The sequence below is a fragment of the Plectropomus leopardus genome, chromosome 1 (genome assembly GCF_008729295.1).
Source record: "Plectropomus leopardus isolate mb chromosome 1, YSFRI_Pleo_2.0, whole genome shotgun sequence".
NCBI lineage: Eukaryota > Metazoa > Chordata > Actinopteri > Perciformes > Serranidae > Plectropomus > Plectropomus leopardus.
Window position 1 is genome coordinate 20,978,902 of NC_056463.1, and position 15,602 is coordinate 20,994,503.

General features: G+C 38.5%; 1 protein-coding gene across 1 annotated transcript; it reads right to left on the reverse strand.

Moving 5' to 3' along the window:
* Positions 1–538: 538 nt before the first annotated feature.
* On the reverse strand, positions 539–14,884 carry rab27a (RAB27A, member RAS oncogene family). The gene is made up of 6 exons (XM_042494861.1): positions 14,672–14,884; positions 6,592–6,760; positions 3,645–3,730; positions 3,403–3,506; positions 2,863–2,986; positions 539–1,613 (listed from the first exon to the last, which is right to left on the reverse strand). The coding sequence occupies exons 2-6, from the start codon at positions 6,742–6,744 to the stop codon at positions 1,418–1,420; spliced, it is 663 nt and encodes a 220-aa protein (XP_042350795.1). The 5' UTR covers positions 6,745–6,760; positions 14,672–14,884; the 3' UTR covers positions 539–1,417.
* Between the last annotated feature and the right edge of the window lie 718 nt (positions 14,885–15,602).

Below are 15,602 nucleotides of genomic sequence, written 5' to 3' on the forward strand. Positions count from 1 at the left end.
CAGAGCGATCATCTAGCACCTAAAAGCTATCTAGAACTTCAAAACAGGATTTCTATCAAAAATTTGTTAAGCAGAGACGATAAGCCACTCAGATCCTGATGCATCTGGTCTCACGCTAAATTACTTAAGTAGATGACAGCCAAAGCAATCGCCACATTCACTGAAAACACTGCTTTGCTGTGTGAAATAGCACCACTGCTCATTTTCCCTGAAGTTGGATGTTTAATTTTGATACAACTGAATTCATTTTCTATGATGTCAACACAGATGGTCGTTGTTTCAGGTGATATAAAACACTTTGGGAACCCCTGGAATAACTAATGTTCATAAACATTTCATCCTGAGTATCTAGGATGTTGCCTGAGCAAAATCCTGAATACTTTAAACATTTATAATTTAAAACTCTAGGCCTTGTTACAAGTGAATAATGATATAAACTGAGCAATTCAGGGGACTGGCGATCGGTCATACTGTAGCTGGAGTTACTAACATGTCCACATACCGCTTCTTCTTAAAAATATATCAAGAGAATTTGAAAGACTATTATTATGTATTTATTTTTGCATGGGTCTTTTATAAAACAGCTGCTCTCGAGTTATTGCTCTGTTTTTACTTTGACATATTTATTCCGCTTATTTAACTATTGAGCATTAATTTTTGTAATTATTGGCTAAACCTGTCGCTGTACATAATAATGTTGATGACTTGGTCTTAAACAAAATTCATGTTTTGATGACAAACAAGCGCAAGTATGAATACGGCAAAAGAAAAAATACCGAGTGTCCATCAAACATTAGACAGTCACTGAGAGCAAAATGTTTTCTGTGGCACCGGTGAGACTGCAGTACTCAGCAGGACATTCAGTAGAGCATCAGTAGTATACATCTAAAAGTGCAATCATGGCAAATTTCTCTCGGCCAATAAACTGCATCTTCAGGTATCACAGTCAGCGTTTATCTGACTGTACAAAAGGAAACAGACATGACTTCATTCTTGAGTTAATGCAGCGTGAATCTGTGCTAATTTTACAGCAAGTGAAAAGTATTAACAGTAAATGTATGGCACGTCTGACATGGCAGCTCACTTTCCTGCACAAAGTTTAAACCTGAAAATATGATCAGCATATCTGATTTCAGCCAGGTGTCATAAGAAATAAATATCCCACACTCCAATATGACTCAGTTATCAAAAGACCGATTACATGAATTCAAATGAAATGCCCACAATCAAAAGGCACTTTTCTCTGTACTAACAAATAATACAGTAAAATGTATTGTAGTAATGTTGCACTTCTTTGTGGGGAAATGGACAAAAATTATACGTATACGTATATGTATTTACAGTATATACTCCTGCTGTTTAACTTGGATGTCTTTGTATATTTATGGACACAGATATGTAACCACCATCATTCATTCTAACACGCACACTTGTTCCTATCAGAGCCGTCTGAGAAGTCTGGGTTGGTGGGTCCATTAACTCGGACGGTCCCATCAGGGATCCAGGACTTATCAACACATCGTTCCATCCTCTTCATGATGAGATCCAGCAGGACGTCCACAGCCTGGTTGACGTTCTGCCCGTTTGCAGCACTCGTCTCAAAGTATGGAATTCTACATGGAGGGAAATAAGAGTTATATTAAACAAGGGATCACAGACTACTGCTGTTAGTTACAATGAGACACAAACCTTTGGGTATCGAGAGAAAAGGGATGTTAAAGGGAGTAAGGCTGGAGTTATTCAATGTTTTCATTCTCAGTCCCATAAAAAGACCAAAATGCAACACTTTAATCCACATCTCAGTACTTTCTAACCCCCCAGCCTTCTGTGTTGCTTTCAAACACATAATTCCTTCTACCTATACTTTTAAAGAAACGTCATAAAATAAATGCTCTCTTTTTTTCCCTGAAGGCTCAGGTATTTCCTGAAACACAAATAGTGTCATATACCATATACCCCACTGAAGTCTATCAGGAGGGTATGAAAGTAAGAAAAAAAAAGATATCGCCCAAGCATACTCCCATTAATGGGCAAAATGAAAGAAACCTCAAGAAGATAAACACAGGAGTCATACTTCTCCCAGGATTGAAAAGATGTACAATAGATAACACATGTAGAGAGAAGACCAACAGTGCCAGAGTCTACAATCACAATAACAAAATTACAGAAAGATTGTAAATATATGTGGAGAAAACATGTATGACCAAACATAAAATGGTCACCACCATCTCCCTTTCTGTTCTAGTGTTGAATAATGGCCTGAAAAGGGTTTTTGCAGAACATTATGATGTCACAGTGATGTTGAGCTTTAAACTTTTGGATATAAAATGTTCTCACTTCATAATGTTAACCTATAAGGACATTTGTGTGAAATGTTGTCATAATTAGTGCATGACCTCCTGAGTTTTGGCAAAAAAAACAGAGATCTTTAACCACCAAAATGTAATCAGTTCATGCTTGAGTCCAAGTGGACGTTTATGCCAAACTTAAAAAAATTCCCTCAAGGTGCTCCTGAGAAATCATGTTCAAGATAATCAAAGGTGACAATAAACGCTGTCCAGCAGCATCAGCTTGAGGTTAATACGTGATATTTAATACAGAGGTTTATTCCTTTCTTGAAGGCATTAAAAAACATCTCATACAGTGGATTTCCACTACAATATGTGTGTTTTTAGTAAAGGTGTGTCCACCGGGGTCAGAACAGGATATTTTACACATGTGCACAAATATTTGCTTTTCCAGGAGGACCAATTTAGTCTGACATTCACCTGCACAGACTTTGGCAAACAATTCCGGCACTACCTTCTTGACAAACAACTCAGGGAGAGGTTCGTGTGCAGATGGATCAAGACTGAGACATACCCATATTTCTCTGCCAGCTCACGGGCCTCTTCTTCACTGACCGCTCTCTGGTCTGACAGGTCACATTTGTTGCCACACAAAACGACGTCCGGACTTTCGCAGTATGCGTGAATCTGTAACTGACCTGCAAGTGTCATCCAGAAAATTATCATGAATTAAGTCTTGTTTTGATGCAATATGTTTGCTTTTGAGAACCACATCAAGCTATCATTAATGTTTTATATTCACATGAAACAGGAACGTTGAGCGCAGTGGCAGCAACAGTTCAGCTCAGAATATAATGTGCAGACAGAATCATTCATAAGTGGAGGATCTCATATTTAATCACACACTGTTATTTTCCTGTAACATGCTGGTGTCTATTCCACACATACACATAAAATCTTTGGTCATCATTCACTGGAAGTACTTTGGTAGTCATACAGAAATGTATTATCGTCAAATCTCCTGTGTACCTCCTCTGTGTCTTTGCCATTAGAACTTGATAGGATTGTCAGTTTAATGACTAAAAGTCTACATTTGGAGTATCAGAGGACATACTCATCCAGTTTCTGACGTTGAGGAAACTTTGTTCATTTGTGAGGTCAAAAAGGAGGAGGAAACCCATGGCATCTCTAAAGAACGCAGTCGTCAAACTCCGAAACCTGACACCATTCAAACAACAAGAAACACTTTATTAGAAATATAATAAAAAGTGAAAAAGAGATATTAAAAAAAAACAACTGAGGACAAGGGCAGGCTTGATGTAAGTGAAAATGTGCTAGTTGAAGTACTTCATGTACCTCTCCTGTCCTGCAGTGTCCCACAGCTGCATGTGGATCTTCTGTCCTTTACCTGTGGATCCATCTGGACTTGTTGATTTGTACACCTTAATGAAACAGAGACAGGTGAGGTGTTTCTGCACAAATATAACTGCTTTCAAATTTGATATAAACAGGTTTAAAACAAAGCTTTAAAACATTTTATCTAAATCCGGACTGGTTGTGTTATGGGAACATAGTTTGTGGGTGATGAAAGAGTATCCCTTAGCATAGTGGCACATCTGCTTCAACAAGAAAATAAAACAGGAAGGATGAGGCATACTTGGTAACATTCATCCCGCTACACATGAATAAATTCATTTAATAAATTCTGTAAAGTTTGACAAATGTTTTTGAGCTGTTGCAAACCAGCAGTGAGGAGAGCAACCAAAGGCCAGTCCACAAACCCCTGAGCAGCTCTGTCTACCTGGATTAGCTGGTGCTGATGGTGACTGTATTCAGCTCACTTTAGGAGGTGAAGCGGCAGGAAACAGAACTTTGTGCAACATAACAATAAAAAAATACATCAATAAATAAAAGTAAAAAAAAGGGCAGGCAAGTTTGGCTAATTAAACAGAAACACATTTTAGATGTATGGCCAATGTCAATGCGTGTTTTATAAATTTAAAAGTCCCATATTATGCTAATTTTCAGGTTTATACTTGTGTGTTGGGTTTCCACTAGAAAATGTTTATATTTGGATCTGGAACTATTTTGAGGCTGTCAGTGTGTCAGCTTTTACTTCTCAGAGATCAATCTTATTGTTAGGACATGTTAATTGATGAATATTAGCATACAGAGCAGTAGAAACTGTTGAAAAGTTGTGGCAGTGGTGCTACTGATGCTTGTGCTGCGTTATGCTGGTTTTCAGGTTCATTCTTGTATTTCTAATTTCTACGAGAACATGCATACATGCTTTAATATTAAAATAAAACATTTTTTTCCTTACACTGTCTGCCTGAATATGCCTGTATTTACCTTCTGACTGAAATGCTCTGTTTCAGCGCCTGTCTCTTCAAGCCCCTCCTCTTGAAAAAGCACAGTCTGCTCTGATTAGTGTGTGTTTCCGGGTCATTCCCGTATGTGCTTTTGGCGTCTCTGCGCTGTCATTAGCAGGACGTATGACTGTAACAGCACTGTAGTCGCACTTTCTATTTTTATAGACTGTTTCACTGGAAGTGCATAACTGGGCAACAGTTTGTGTCCACGTGTACTTCCTATCAGCTGGAGTCATTCACATACACTGCAAGAGAGTCCAGAAGAAATACAAAGAGGCTGACAGCTATATCTCTGTTGTCAAATTGAAACAGTCTATATAGTAAAGTTGTGACATCACAACTTCTTGGAGTCCTGATGGATCATTAAAAGGCGCAGTTTCTGAATACAGACTGCGTGCGTTTCTTTGTGGATGGAGCGTTTTGATACTTTTATTGTATTTCTAGCATCTTTATTGGCTTCATGATAAAAAATGGAAATCTGACTTTACAATATGGGACCTTTAAGTTTGAGCCATATGCTGTAATCACATACAAAGCCATAGAAATTACATCAGTACATTTTTCGTGGCGTATTGTGTAACTGTATGCCAATAACTGACAAAGCTGACATCCAAATCGATACCTATATTGACTGTTAATAATCTTGCAGTCCTGTGGTTTAAAAGATTTAACAAAGCAGCTTGGTATTGAATGTTGAGCTTCATTCACAGCATAGCTGACAAGCCCCTTTCTGGCAAACAACTTTGCTTAGACTTACTTTTAAAACCATTTTAATCCATACATGAAAGAGTTTCCACTGATTTGAATTTATTATAAAAGATTAGCAGCATAATCTGGTGGTTCATTGTAAAATGAGTGCCAGCTGCTCGCAGGCATTGAGACACATCTTTGTTATTGGAGTTTCATTCAACAGTCTATAAAGTAACTTAGAAGTCCACATATGTAACTGCAAATTTTATTCATCCAAATATCATCCACATCTTTTCTCTGATCTATATAACAGTGCATCACTTCTGGTGGTTGCAGTAAACACTCACCAGCACAGGAAGCAACTATTTGAGATTGAAAGTGGTGTTAAGACAAGAAGCGTTAAGTCTTGGTGCATAATCTTGCTTGCAGCTGTATGACTGTGACAACTGGACATGCAGCCACAGTATTACGGGTGTATCCATCTCATTATACGTGTAATATAACTTCATGGTCATTTCATGGACAAGGAAAACCCAGAATGTCTGATGACTAATTTTTACACTTAATGGATTTTAACAATCGAAGACAGGAAGCACGGCTCTGGGGTTTTTTGAGGACGCACTATAATCCCTTATTGTGCTTTAACCATGACAGATATTTAGAATATTTACAAGAGCTGTTCTGTCAGTGCAACTTTTTAAATCTAAGCTGTAAAACATATATTTTGAATGTTGCCTTACAGAGTATTTGTGAGATGATGGAAATACTTAAGATACATTTGGTCGATGAAGATATTCAGTCACTAACATAAATTGTCATGGACTGACTGAACCTCCAGTTAAACTGTGATCGAAACTGTTATCAGGCCATTTTCTTGGAGCTTTAGATCAGTAGCTTTAAAGAGTAAATACTGAGTAAATATGAACACTGCTCAGCTGTTTGCCAATGGTATGAAGTGTTTATTCTTGAGGAGGGTGCTGCCTGCCGTTCACCAACATTAGTCATTACTCAAATTCTTGTTGCAACATTCATAAGCAGTCTTTAGTTAAAAGAGAGTTACTTAATGGTGTGGGAATGCATTTAAGCCCCTAATTAGGTAGCCAGAAATGCATGTAGCACACACGTAGACAAGGAAATGTTAAGTCAAAGGGGCAGAGCGTAAATTCCATGTACACTTTTACTGAATGAAAGAAAACCAAACAATCCAGTGCTGGCTTTTATACAAAATTAATTGAACTTACCACTCTTTTTTCTCTGAAGTCTATTCCAACTGTAGTGATGAACTTGGAGTTAAACTTGCAGTCTGTGTATTGGTAGAGGAAGCTTGTTTTTCCCACGCCAGAGTCTCCAAGGGCTAGGAATTTGATGAGGTAATCGTAGTCCCCATCAGACATAGTGAGCACTTAATTTCTGAAACACACAAACAAAACAACTCAATCAGCCAACAATCACATTTTTTTCTTTCTGGAAAATGAATAAATTTCAAAATGAGACGAAGTTTGGGTTTTTTTTCCCCTAAATTACACAGTGATGACAGTGAAATTGTGAAGAAATGACAGGAGGATAATAAATATGGTGACACAAACCAACACAATAAAGGCAGTCTACATGTCATCCAAAAACATCAGGGAAGTCTTGAAATACAGAATGATCTTCACATTTAAAAAGATAAGCCTGGCAACATTACATACTTCAACAAATCTCAGTTCAACAAATCTCATTAAAAACTACAACAATTAATTTGTCTTGCAAACAAGTAGCTTCGTAGCCGCAGGCTGACATAGCTTGTTCCTCTGTATCACAGAGCTCCACTGTTGTCTATAAATTAAATTAAAAACACATAATGAGCCTCACTGTCACACGGAGGGACATGCTTCTTCATCATGAAGAACATGCACACTCCAATTTATTTTAGCTCATTAATCCAAACACTCTCTTGCTGATTTACACACTCAGAGGCATGCCACATGTGTTTTCATCCAACTAAAAGTGGTCCCCACAAATGCACTGTTTACTCTTGTTTGAGTAACATTTGCTAAAAACTAAAATGCCAAGCTGTATTTAGGAAATTACTGAAACATTTCTAATCATGAGTATAAATTTTCTACCAACTCTGAAGGTTTCAGACAGGGTAGGGAAGTAGGAGAATATTGAAAGACTAACAAATTATTGTTTTTTTGGTAGTCTCGTGGGATTTACTCACAATAAGAAAAACACCAGACTCACCCTTTAAGATTGTCTGGGCAAGTGTAAATAATTATCATTGTGGTACAGAAACATTTCCTAGAGAACCATTAATTACATTTTAGGGACTTTTAGAGCACTATTTAATGTAATGTGATGTCACAAAACTAAACTAACCAGTGAGAGTGATGGCAGGGTGAGCTGTCCTGCCCTAACAGGTGTAACAAAACTAACAGGAGAGGGACGGCGATGTCACTCAAGTCCAGTTTGCACAGTATTTACCCACACTGTCCTGAGAGGAGATCTAATCGGGCAGCACAAGTGGAAACAGCTGTGTGGGTGGGCTATAGTACAGGGGGTTAAGATCAGTCGCTCACGCAGCTACACCCCATTTAGGCAAAACATCTTATACTATTTTGAGTAAGCAGCGTCATTTTGAGTTTCTCTGCATAGTGAAGGTGATGTTCATTGGAGAAACTGGTTCCCTGCATATGTGGTTCTGGCAGCCCCACACAAGTTGACCTGTGTCAACCCTCACACTTCTGTGTTAGGCATTAAGTCTGCTGTCCTCTGTCGTCTTTCCAGTCCAACTGGTTAATTTAACAGGATGACCATTGCATTTAATAGAAGTACTAACTATTGTCTTTCCATTAATTCTGTTGCTACTCTGTTTTCTAAGAAAAGCCATAAAAACAAATGCTAAAACACATCAGTCTTTGCCTGTTTTATGATGCGGAGTTACACCAAAATATTATGTCCTTATATTTATACAACGTTTACAGTACATCGAGACACACAGCACAGGGACAGCTCACAATCTTCCTACATTTCCTCTTTTATAGTGTATACTGTGCACTGATAAGGAGCTTACCATGAGATCTCAGGCTACTCATACACTCAAGAACTGTTAAAAATGGGCAAGAATCCCTTAAAGATATCACATGAAGAAACCAAGACCTTGAGAAACCCTATAGAAAAAAACATGCCGTGATTTGGCATCAAAAACTTTTGACATCTGGGAATTTTGATTAAATTGGGAGCTCTTCTGTCATGGAAAATTCTCACACTATTTCGAAAGAGTGGTGTTTTTTTTAGCCTCTTCTGATAAGATAGCATGACATGGCACTTGGTACCAATCAATGCCCTAAGTCGTCTAGTTTCATATGAGAGCACTCTAGCTTTAAAACTGGGCCCACTGCAGCAGGTTTTATATGCTAGTCTGCATAGCTCCCAGGCTTTGCCACATTTGACTGAGAAACCTGGTGCTTCTTTACACTTTTTTGTCCAAAAGAAATTTGGCTATTGTCTTTCTGTTCTTTTCATTTTCTTGCTCTCTCTGTACCCTGACTTTTCTTTTTGGAGACCGTGATATTTAGTGAGGCTTTTTCACTTAGCTTATAGCTAGTCAGGCTTCAGTTTGCTTTACATTCTTGCATCAATGGCACACGAGTGCTCTGCACATCTGACCCCTGTACCACTTTCACAATAACTGCGGTGCATGCGGGATCAGATGACGAGATGTAATGTATTTTCATGAGAACAAAACTTTTTTTTAACATGTACATACTTACAACTTGCATGAGCAGTGATATACGTCAGTGAGTAAATTGCTGAAATTGTGAAATTCTGAAACTGATTCACGCTAGGATTTTTTTTTTTTTTACTTTGAATGTAGGTACGATGCCAGAGTGCAAAAAAACAATAAAATAGAGCGTGTTTCATAAAATATGGCAAAGGAGAATCACCCAAAAACCTAGAAACACCCTCTGTACACCTGCTGCTGTGACTAGATTTGCTTTTTGGCAAAGATGAACGAGAACAGCAAACGCCAAACAGTTGCAACAGGTGATTTATTTGCTACATATACTTAAAAACAGTTTTAATATTTGTTTATTACCATTTTGTCAAAGTGGCCCCCAGGCACAGCAAGTTGAGTATCCCTGGACTAAAGTGTAGAGGTCCACATTTTCTTACACAATAAGAACCAGAAGCACACTATGCAATCTACTGGATGAAAAATTTTCACTTGACACGGCTGACCAATTCCGGTCAAAACACTCAAAAGAAAGTGCAGATGTATCATATGACCAGCTCGTAGAAAAGTCTTCAGACAAATCTTACATTCTTTCACTGTAACCCCCGCTGAACCTTTCATCTGGAGCCGTAAGCAGCTTAAAGTCTCGTGCAAAATCAAGCTCCATGGTGAATGCACTGTGATGGAAATGGTTTCCACAAGCACAGACGGGGCTATAAACACCACAGAGCACCTAAACTTTGAAGTGAACATTTCCATTCATGGGCCCGTTTTCACTCAGGTAGGTTTAAAATGACCTGTTAGGTTTTATTTTATTCTTTACCTTTGATTAAAATGATTTACTCTGTTGTAAAGCTTTTTTTCTGTTATCAAATATGCTTTACAAATCTATTTTAATCACTCTCTACAAGGCAAGGCAACATCAATCATTCACAGTTCAGATTCCCACTCCACTCTGTTATCTTATCAATAAAATAAATTAGATGTAGTTATGAGTAAGTACTGAAGCCTACAGAGAAACTGTAAACAGTGTGACCACTAATTAGCTTGCTTCGTTTTGGTCTGTGAAAATCATGTTTCTCAGATCACAGCATCCACACCTTTATATTCACATTCAAACCAGAAACATTTCATCTTTCTAACAACTATTTCCTCTTATCTCCCCATCAAAAGGCCCTCCTGGTGCATACAGAGTCATTTATGAGGTACACTTAGCTAAAACTAATGCAGATTTAGGCGACTCATGTTGAAGGTCCTGGCATTGTGCATATTGGCTCACAAGACTGGCAACTGGGATAATTAATGTAACTGAGACATCATTAATGTTATTAGTAAGTGCTGTAATTTTCCTGCTTTAACGAGTCAAAGCGTTTGCTGTGAAAACAGTCATTTTGCCTGCTTATGACATAATTTTCTACTCAGCTCACTGACATCATTACATTAAATACCCTAACACAAAAACATGAGTCTGTGCATGATTTCTGTTTCAACGAAAACAGGTCACAGCATGACGAGCACAAACCCACACTGCTAGAGATAGGCCACAGATTGTGTCAGCAAATTTCTGCAGACTTTCATCAGGCTAATCAGATGACTTCTTATTGAGCCCCAATCGCAAACAAGAAATACTATAATCCTATGTTAACAAGCAAATATCACACGAAAAGAAAGCAAGTGTTCATGCATAATATGTCCAGAACCCAAAGCTGGGCAAAAACTTTCATGGCCATTTTGCTGTCATATTACTCTTGGTAGTCCTGTCAAAACTGTGAATAGGAAGTCCCATCAAAACTCTGAATAGGAAGCTATACCGAGCCCTGATGGCACAGTGTGATCTTTTGTTGTGTTAGGCAAGAAAACAGTTATTTTACTACCTTACAAAAACCTTTCTGAAATAACAATGTCCCCCACCAGGTCTCCTCTACTGGATGTATCCCTCTCCAAATTAAACATAATGACGCTGGTTTAACGTCAACGAGCTAACATTAAGAAAGCAGAAGTAGAAGAAGAAGAAGATCTCTGTGAGATGCCATCACTGCCTTTGGTTGAGTTATCCAGCAAGTACCATCTTAATATATCACGTTTCTGCATCTGCCTTTTAAGCCTTAGGAGTCACGAAAGTCTAATTTGGACTAAGAGGGAATAACATTCGACAGGGTCATTGAGTGACACTTTGTGTGTGATTGTGTTTCCTAAAACCTTTTAACAGCAAACAAACGAGGCCCTGTTGCACCACCAGATTAAGGCGTCACATAATACATCACTCCCTTAAGTGGAAAGGGCCGTACATGCAGCAGATAAACAGCAGTCTTACACAAAGTGTGATGCTTATCTTAACCAAATTTATTAGTGCCATTAACAACAACAAAAGGGTGATGGTTAGCATAGTAAAAAACCAACAGATACACAATACTAATGATTATCCTGAAATACATTCTGGCAGGATGCTGTGAAGATGTGTTCATCATTCTGAAATGAAAAGACATCAGGCAGATCAGGAGGATCACATCGCCCTGGTTCCCTTGACAAAATTTTTCCATTGGATTTTGGATTACTGCAGAAAACAAACTCTGTGGCAAAACAAACATTTTGTTCAACAAGATAGTATGATTTTTTTAAGCTTAAATGCAATCACCAGAAGAAAAAAGCAAACGTAAGGCTATTAACGGACTATACGAATGCATGACTTTAACATCACCGCTGTGTCAAGCTGTAAAGCTGTGTTCGACGTGATGACTTCATTCATGTAGTCTCATTTCTTTGTTAGCGTCTTTTTTAAGACACACCATGCTTCAAAATTCATGAGTGAGGTATTTTTCACTGATATATTTGATGTTAAAGAACAAGACCCATGAAAAACTCTTAATCTTGTTTTAAACCACCAATTTTCCAACGCCGATGCCAATTCAGGCATCTAACCGATAACCTATTCAAAAACACACTGACTTCAAGACAAGGGAACGGGAAGTACAAAAAACACAAGCTCATTTCTGCATTTTAAGAAACATTACTATATCTATATCAGCTTCAAACAGAAAAATCAGTATCCTTTATTTTTTACAGCCATTTGTTAAACTAATATTTTTGGTGATCTATTTTTAATGGAAATCACTTAATATATATTAGAACCTCGGTTTGCAATACTTTGAGTTTTTTGTCCTTATACAATTCTGGTATCTAAACGCAGTCTATTAGCTGATACAGAGTAACTATCTAACACAATCTAACACCATCTGAGTTGATTGAATTAATATAATTGATAGAAGAGAGTGAATTTTACAATGATATTGGAAGAAAAACTATCTTTAATGTGGATCAGTCACGTCTGACGGATACCAGGTCCACTTGTTAGGTCAGTATCAGTGCTGATGATCAATCCGTGCACTGGATCAGTGCATCCAAGGCTGTACTACCAACCAGTGAAGGTGGTCATCTGCCACAGGCAAAAGCTTTAAGCTCACTAACTGACAATACGTTTTTGGTAATCTAATTGATTGATAGTTTGTCTGGCACTACAGTTTGCACTAGGGCTACAGCTAACAATTATTTTCATTTCGGATTAATCTGTGGATTCATTTCTTGATTAATCAATCCATAACTAGGTCTATAAAATGTAAAAAAAAAAAGGTAGTCCAGTGTAAGATGACATCCTCAAATGCCATAACAAAAACATAATTCATTTTACTGTCATAGAGGAATAAAGAAACCTGAAGATATTCTCATTTAAGAGGCTGAAATCAGAGAATTTTGACAGTTTTTTTGCTAAAAAAAATTCTCTAATCTATTTATCGCTCATCAGATTAGTTGGCAATTAATTAAATAGCTAACAACTCATCAATTAATTGTTGCAGCAAGTATGCATCACTAAAGACATAATAAATTGTAATGACAGATCCCCACTATTACCCAGTGTTGAGGCCCCACCCTGAAGAGGCGCCTGAAGTAAAAATTTAGTTTTAAGGCCTTTATTATTTCAGTAGGCTATATAATGCGGTTACCTGGAAAATATTACTAAAAAAGTGTGGCCACCTAACTAACCACAAACTAATTACTAACTTCTACAATTACAATTTGTAAAGTGGAAAAAACAGGGTCAACAGGTCCCCACAGTGCATTCTTGCACTCAGGCATCCTAATGGGTTAATCCGGCCCTGAGAGCATCTCTAGTAGAAATAAAAGAGAACGACCATGGTATTGATTTGAGCTGCTGCTTGTTTATTCAAGCTTCTTAATTACCTTAGTACCATAATGTCTGAAATCATCAACCTGCATTTGCACTTTGACGTCATGAATTAAAACCAATTTTTGTAGCTGATATGAGTGCAAGAAAATACTGGTTGTTGTGTTGTCCTAAAAAAATCTATTGCACTCCTATGAGAGTATTTTTAATGGGGACATATGGCTACACCATGTTACACTGTCTGAATCACAGCAACGCGACTGTCTTCTTTATTTTCAGAGGTTTCAACAGCTAATGGGAGGGTTGAAGTTGCTATTTAGGTTGATTAAATCTTTTACATGATTATATTAGCAATTCTTTTCATGATTTAATAACTGCATTTCTGTTCAGTTCTAGCACTTTTGTTGTCTGTCTTCTGTTGTCTATCTGTAACTTATTGTTATTTCTGCATATTTAGGCCAGGACTCTGTTCATCTCAATGTGGCATTACTATTTAGATAAGGTTTAAATAAACCTTAATCTATAAATCTATTGCCATTTTCTCCTGCCCTGGGAGTTAACCTAGTTGTGTTTGCCAGGCCAAATACTACCGCCCATGCATACCAGCAAACAAAAAGCAGCTTTAATCATTTGTCAGGGAGAAGTGGAAGACCCACCCTGGGCAGCTGTCCAACACAGAGGCCAGCTCCTTGGGAAAATCCGGATATGCACATACCATAAACCTGAAAGGGTGCAGCAGTACGATGATGCACAACTAAGAATAAAACCAAATGATTATATGTGGCCACCATGAATCTTAAAGACTTCAGGTTGCCAAAGTGGGTAACTATCTGGTCATTAAAATACCTTGTGAGGGTTTATCTGCAGCAGCAGAACCAGGCAGTGTGAGGCACATAACAAACACTCAAATCAATTAACTGAAACAAGTAAAAACAATGTAATGACCCTCAGATGGTCCTCATGTGGCTGTCAGTGGTGGTCAGGCGGCCTGTTAGGCAAAAATAACCACTTTTGTTTTCCTTAACGTGCATCCTGCCAAGTAGACTAAATAGGATGCCAACTCTCCAGCTTCCTGTCAGCAAACATATGGATCCAAAAAATATCTCAACACTGGGATAAATGTTGACAGTAAGCTTTGAAAACCCCGTTTTACACACATATGGTTATTGAGCAAGTGTGGAATAAGCTAACAACTGTGAAAAGAAGCAGGTGTAAAATGTTTCCAAAGCCAGCGCTCCCTCGTTACGTGAGGGTGAATTTGACAAGCTCGTCAGTAGGCAGACAGCCTGTCGCTTCCTAACGCAGATAACCGACTCAATTTAAGTTGACAGAAAACTTTTCAACCCCTCGCTAACTGCTGACAGATGCTACAGACGGATTTCTTCGACTGACATTTCCTGAAAACACTCTGATGTGAACTCACCAGCCCCGGGGCGTTGCTGCTGCGCACCGTGTCCCGCTGTTACAAAAAAAAAAAGGAGTTAAAAGTGGCCGCTGAAGACTTTACCGAAAGGTGAATAAATGTTACTTTCTCCGTCGCCTCTGGGCCATTAGTTGACATGAGACCAGCTTCATTCACACTGAGCACCTCCTTTACTTTCCGTGGTTGGGGAGAAACAGCTCCTCCTCACGGAGCCGTTTCATCACTCTGTTAGCTAACTGGAGGAAGCACGAGCCGTTAACGTTACACCCTGAAGGCGGAACAGCTCAGCGCACGAGACTAAACATACTCGAGTATTTCTATTTCGTGCTACTTTGTACTTCTACTCTACCTGGTTTCAGAGGGAAATAAAGCGCTTTTAATGCGACTTCATGTACCTGACAGTTAGTTATTATCAGCAGCATGGGCGGATTTGGGTCCCTTGGGCACAGAATGAAAAGGGCCCCACCACCTCAACTAGACAGAGGAGAAAAAAACACACTTTGTGGTGTTTTTGAGTATCTTTGTCAGGGGCGTCGCCAGGAATTCTGGGCCCCATGAAAACATATCTCATTGGGCCCCATCACTACGGCCCAAGCCAACCCTGTACAATTGTTATAACCACACCTGCATTACCCGATGACCCATTAAAAGCAATAAACAACTATAACTTTGTTTTACACTCCTGAAAAATGTGAGAGGGGCCTCTGAGAGAGACTCCACATTTTTTCTAGAAAGGAATTCTGAATGTTTGTTCATTAACTCAGACAATTTTAGTTAACTTATTGCAGTCACTACTAAAAATAATTTTTATTTCAGGCCCTATAAGGGCCCCCTCCCCACTTGGGCCCTGGGTAGTCAGTCCCACTTTTCCCCCCATTATGACGCCCCTGATCTTTGTTGTCATTTTATCTCTTCTTGTGGATGTTTTGTT

Excerpts from the sequence above, each read along its gene's own strand:
- rab27a (XM_042494861.1), bottom strand. The coding sequence starts at position 6,744 with ATGTCTGATGGGGACTACGATTACCTCATCAAATTCCTAGCCCTTGGA. Across the intron at positions 3,507-3,644 it reads GACACTGCAGGACAGGAGAG|GTTTCGGAGTTTGACGACTG; the intron begins GTACATGAAGTA and ends GAATGGTGTCAG. Across the intron at positions 2,987-3,402 it reads CAACGTCAGAAACTGGATGA|GTCAGTTACAGATTCACGCA; the intron begins GTATGTCCTCTG and ends TGACACTTGCAG.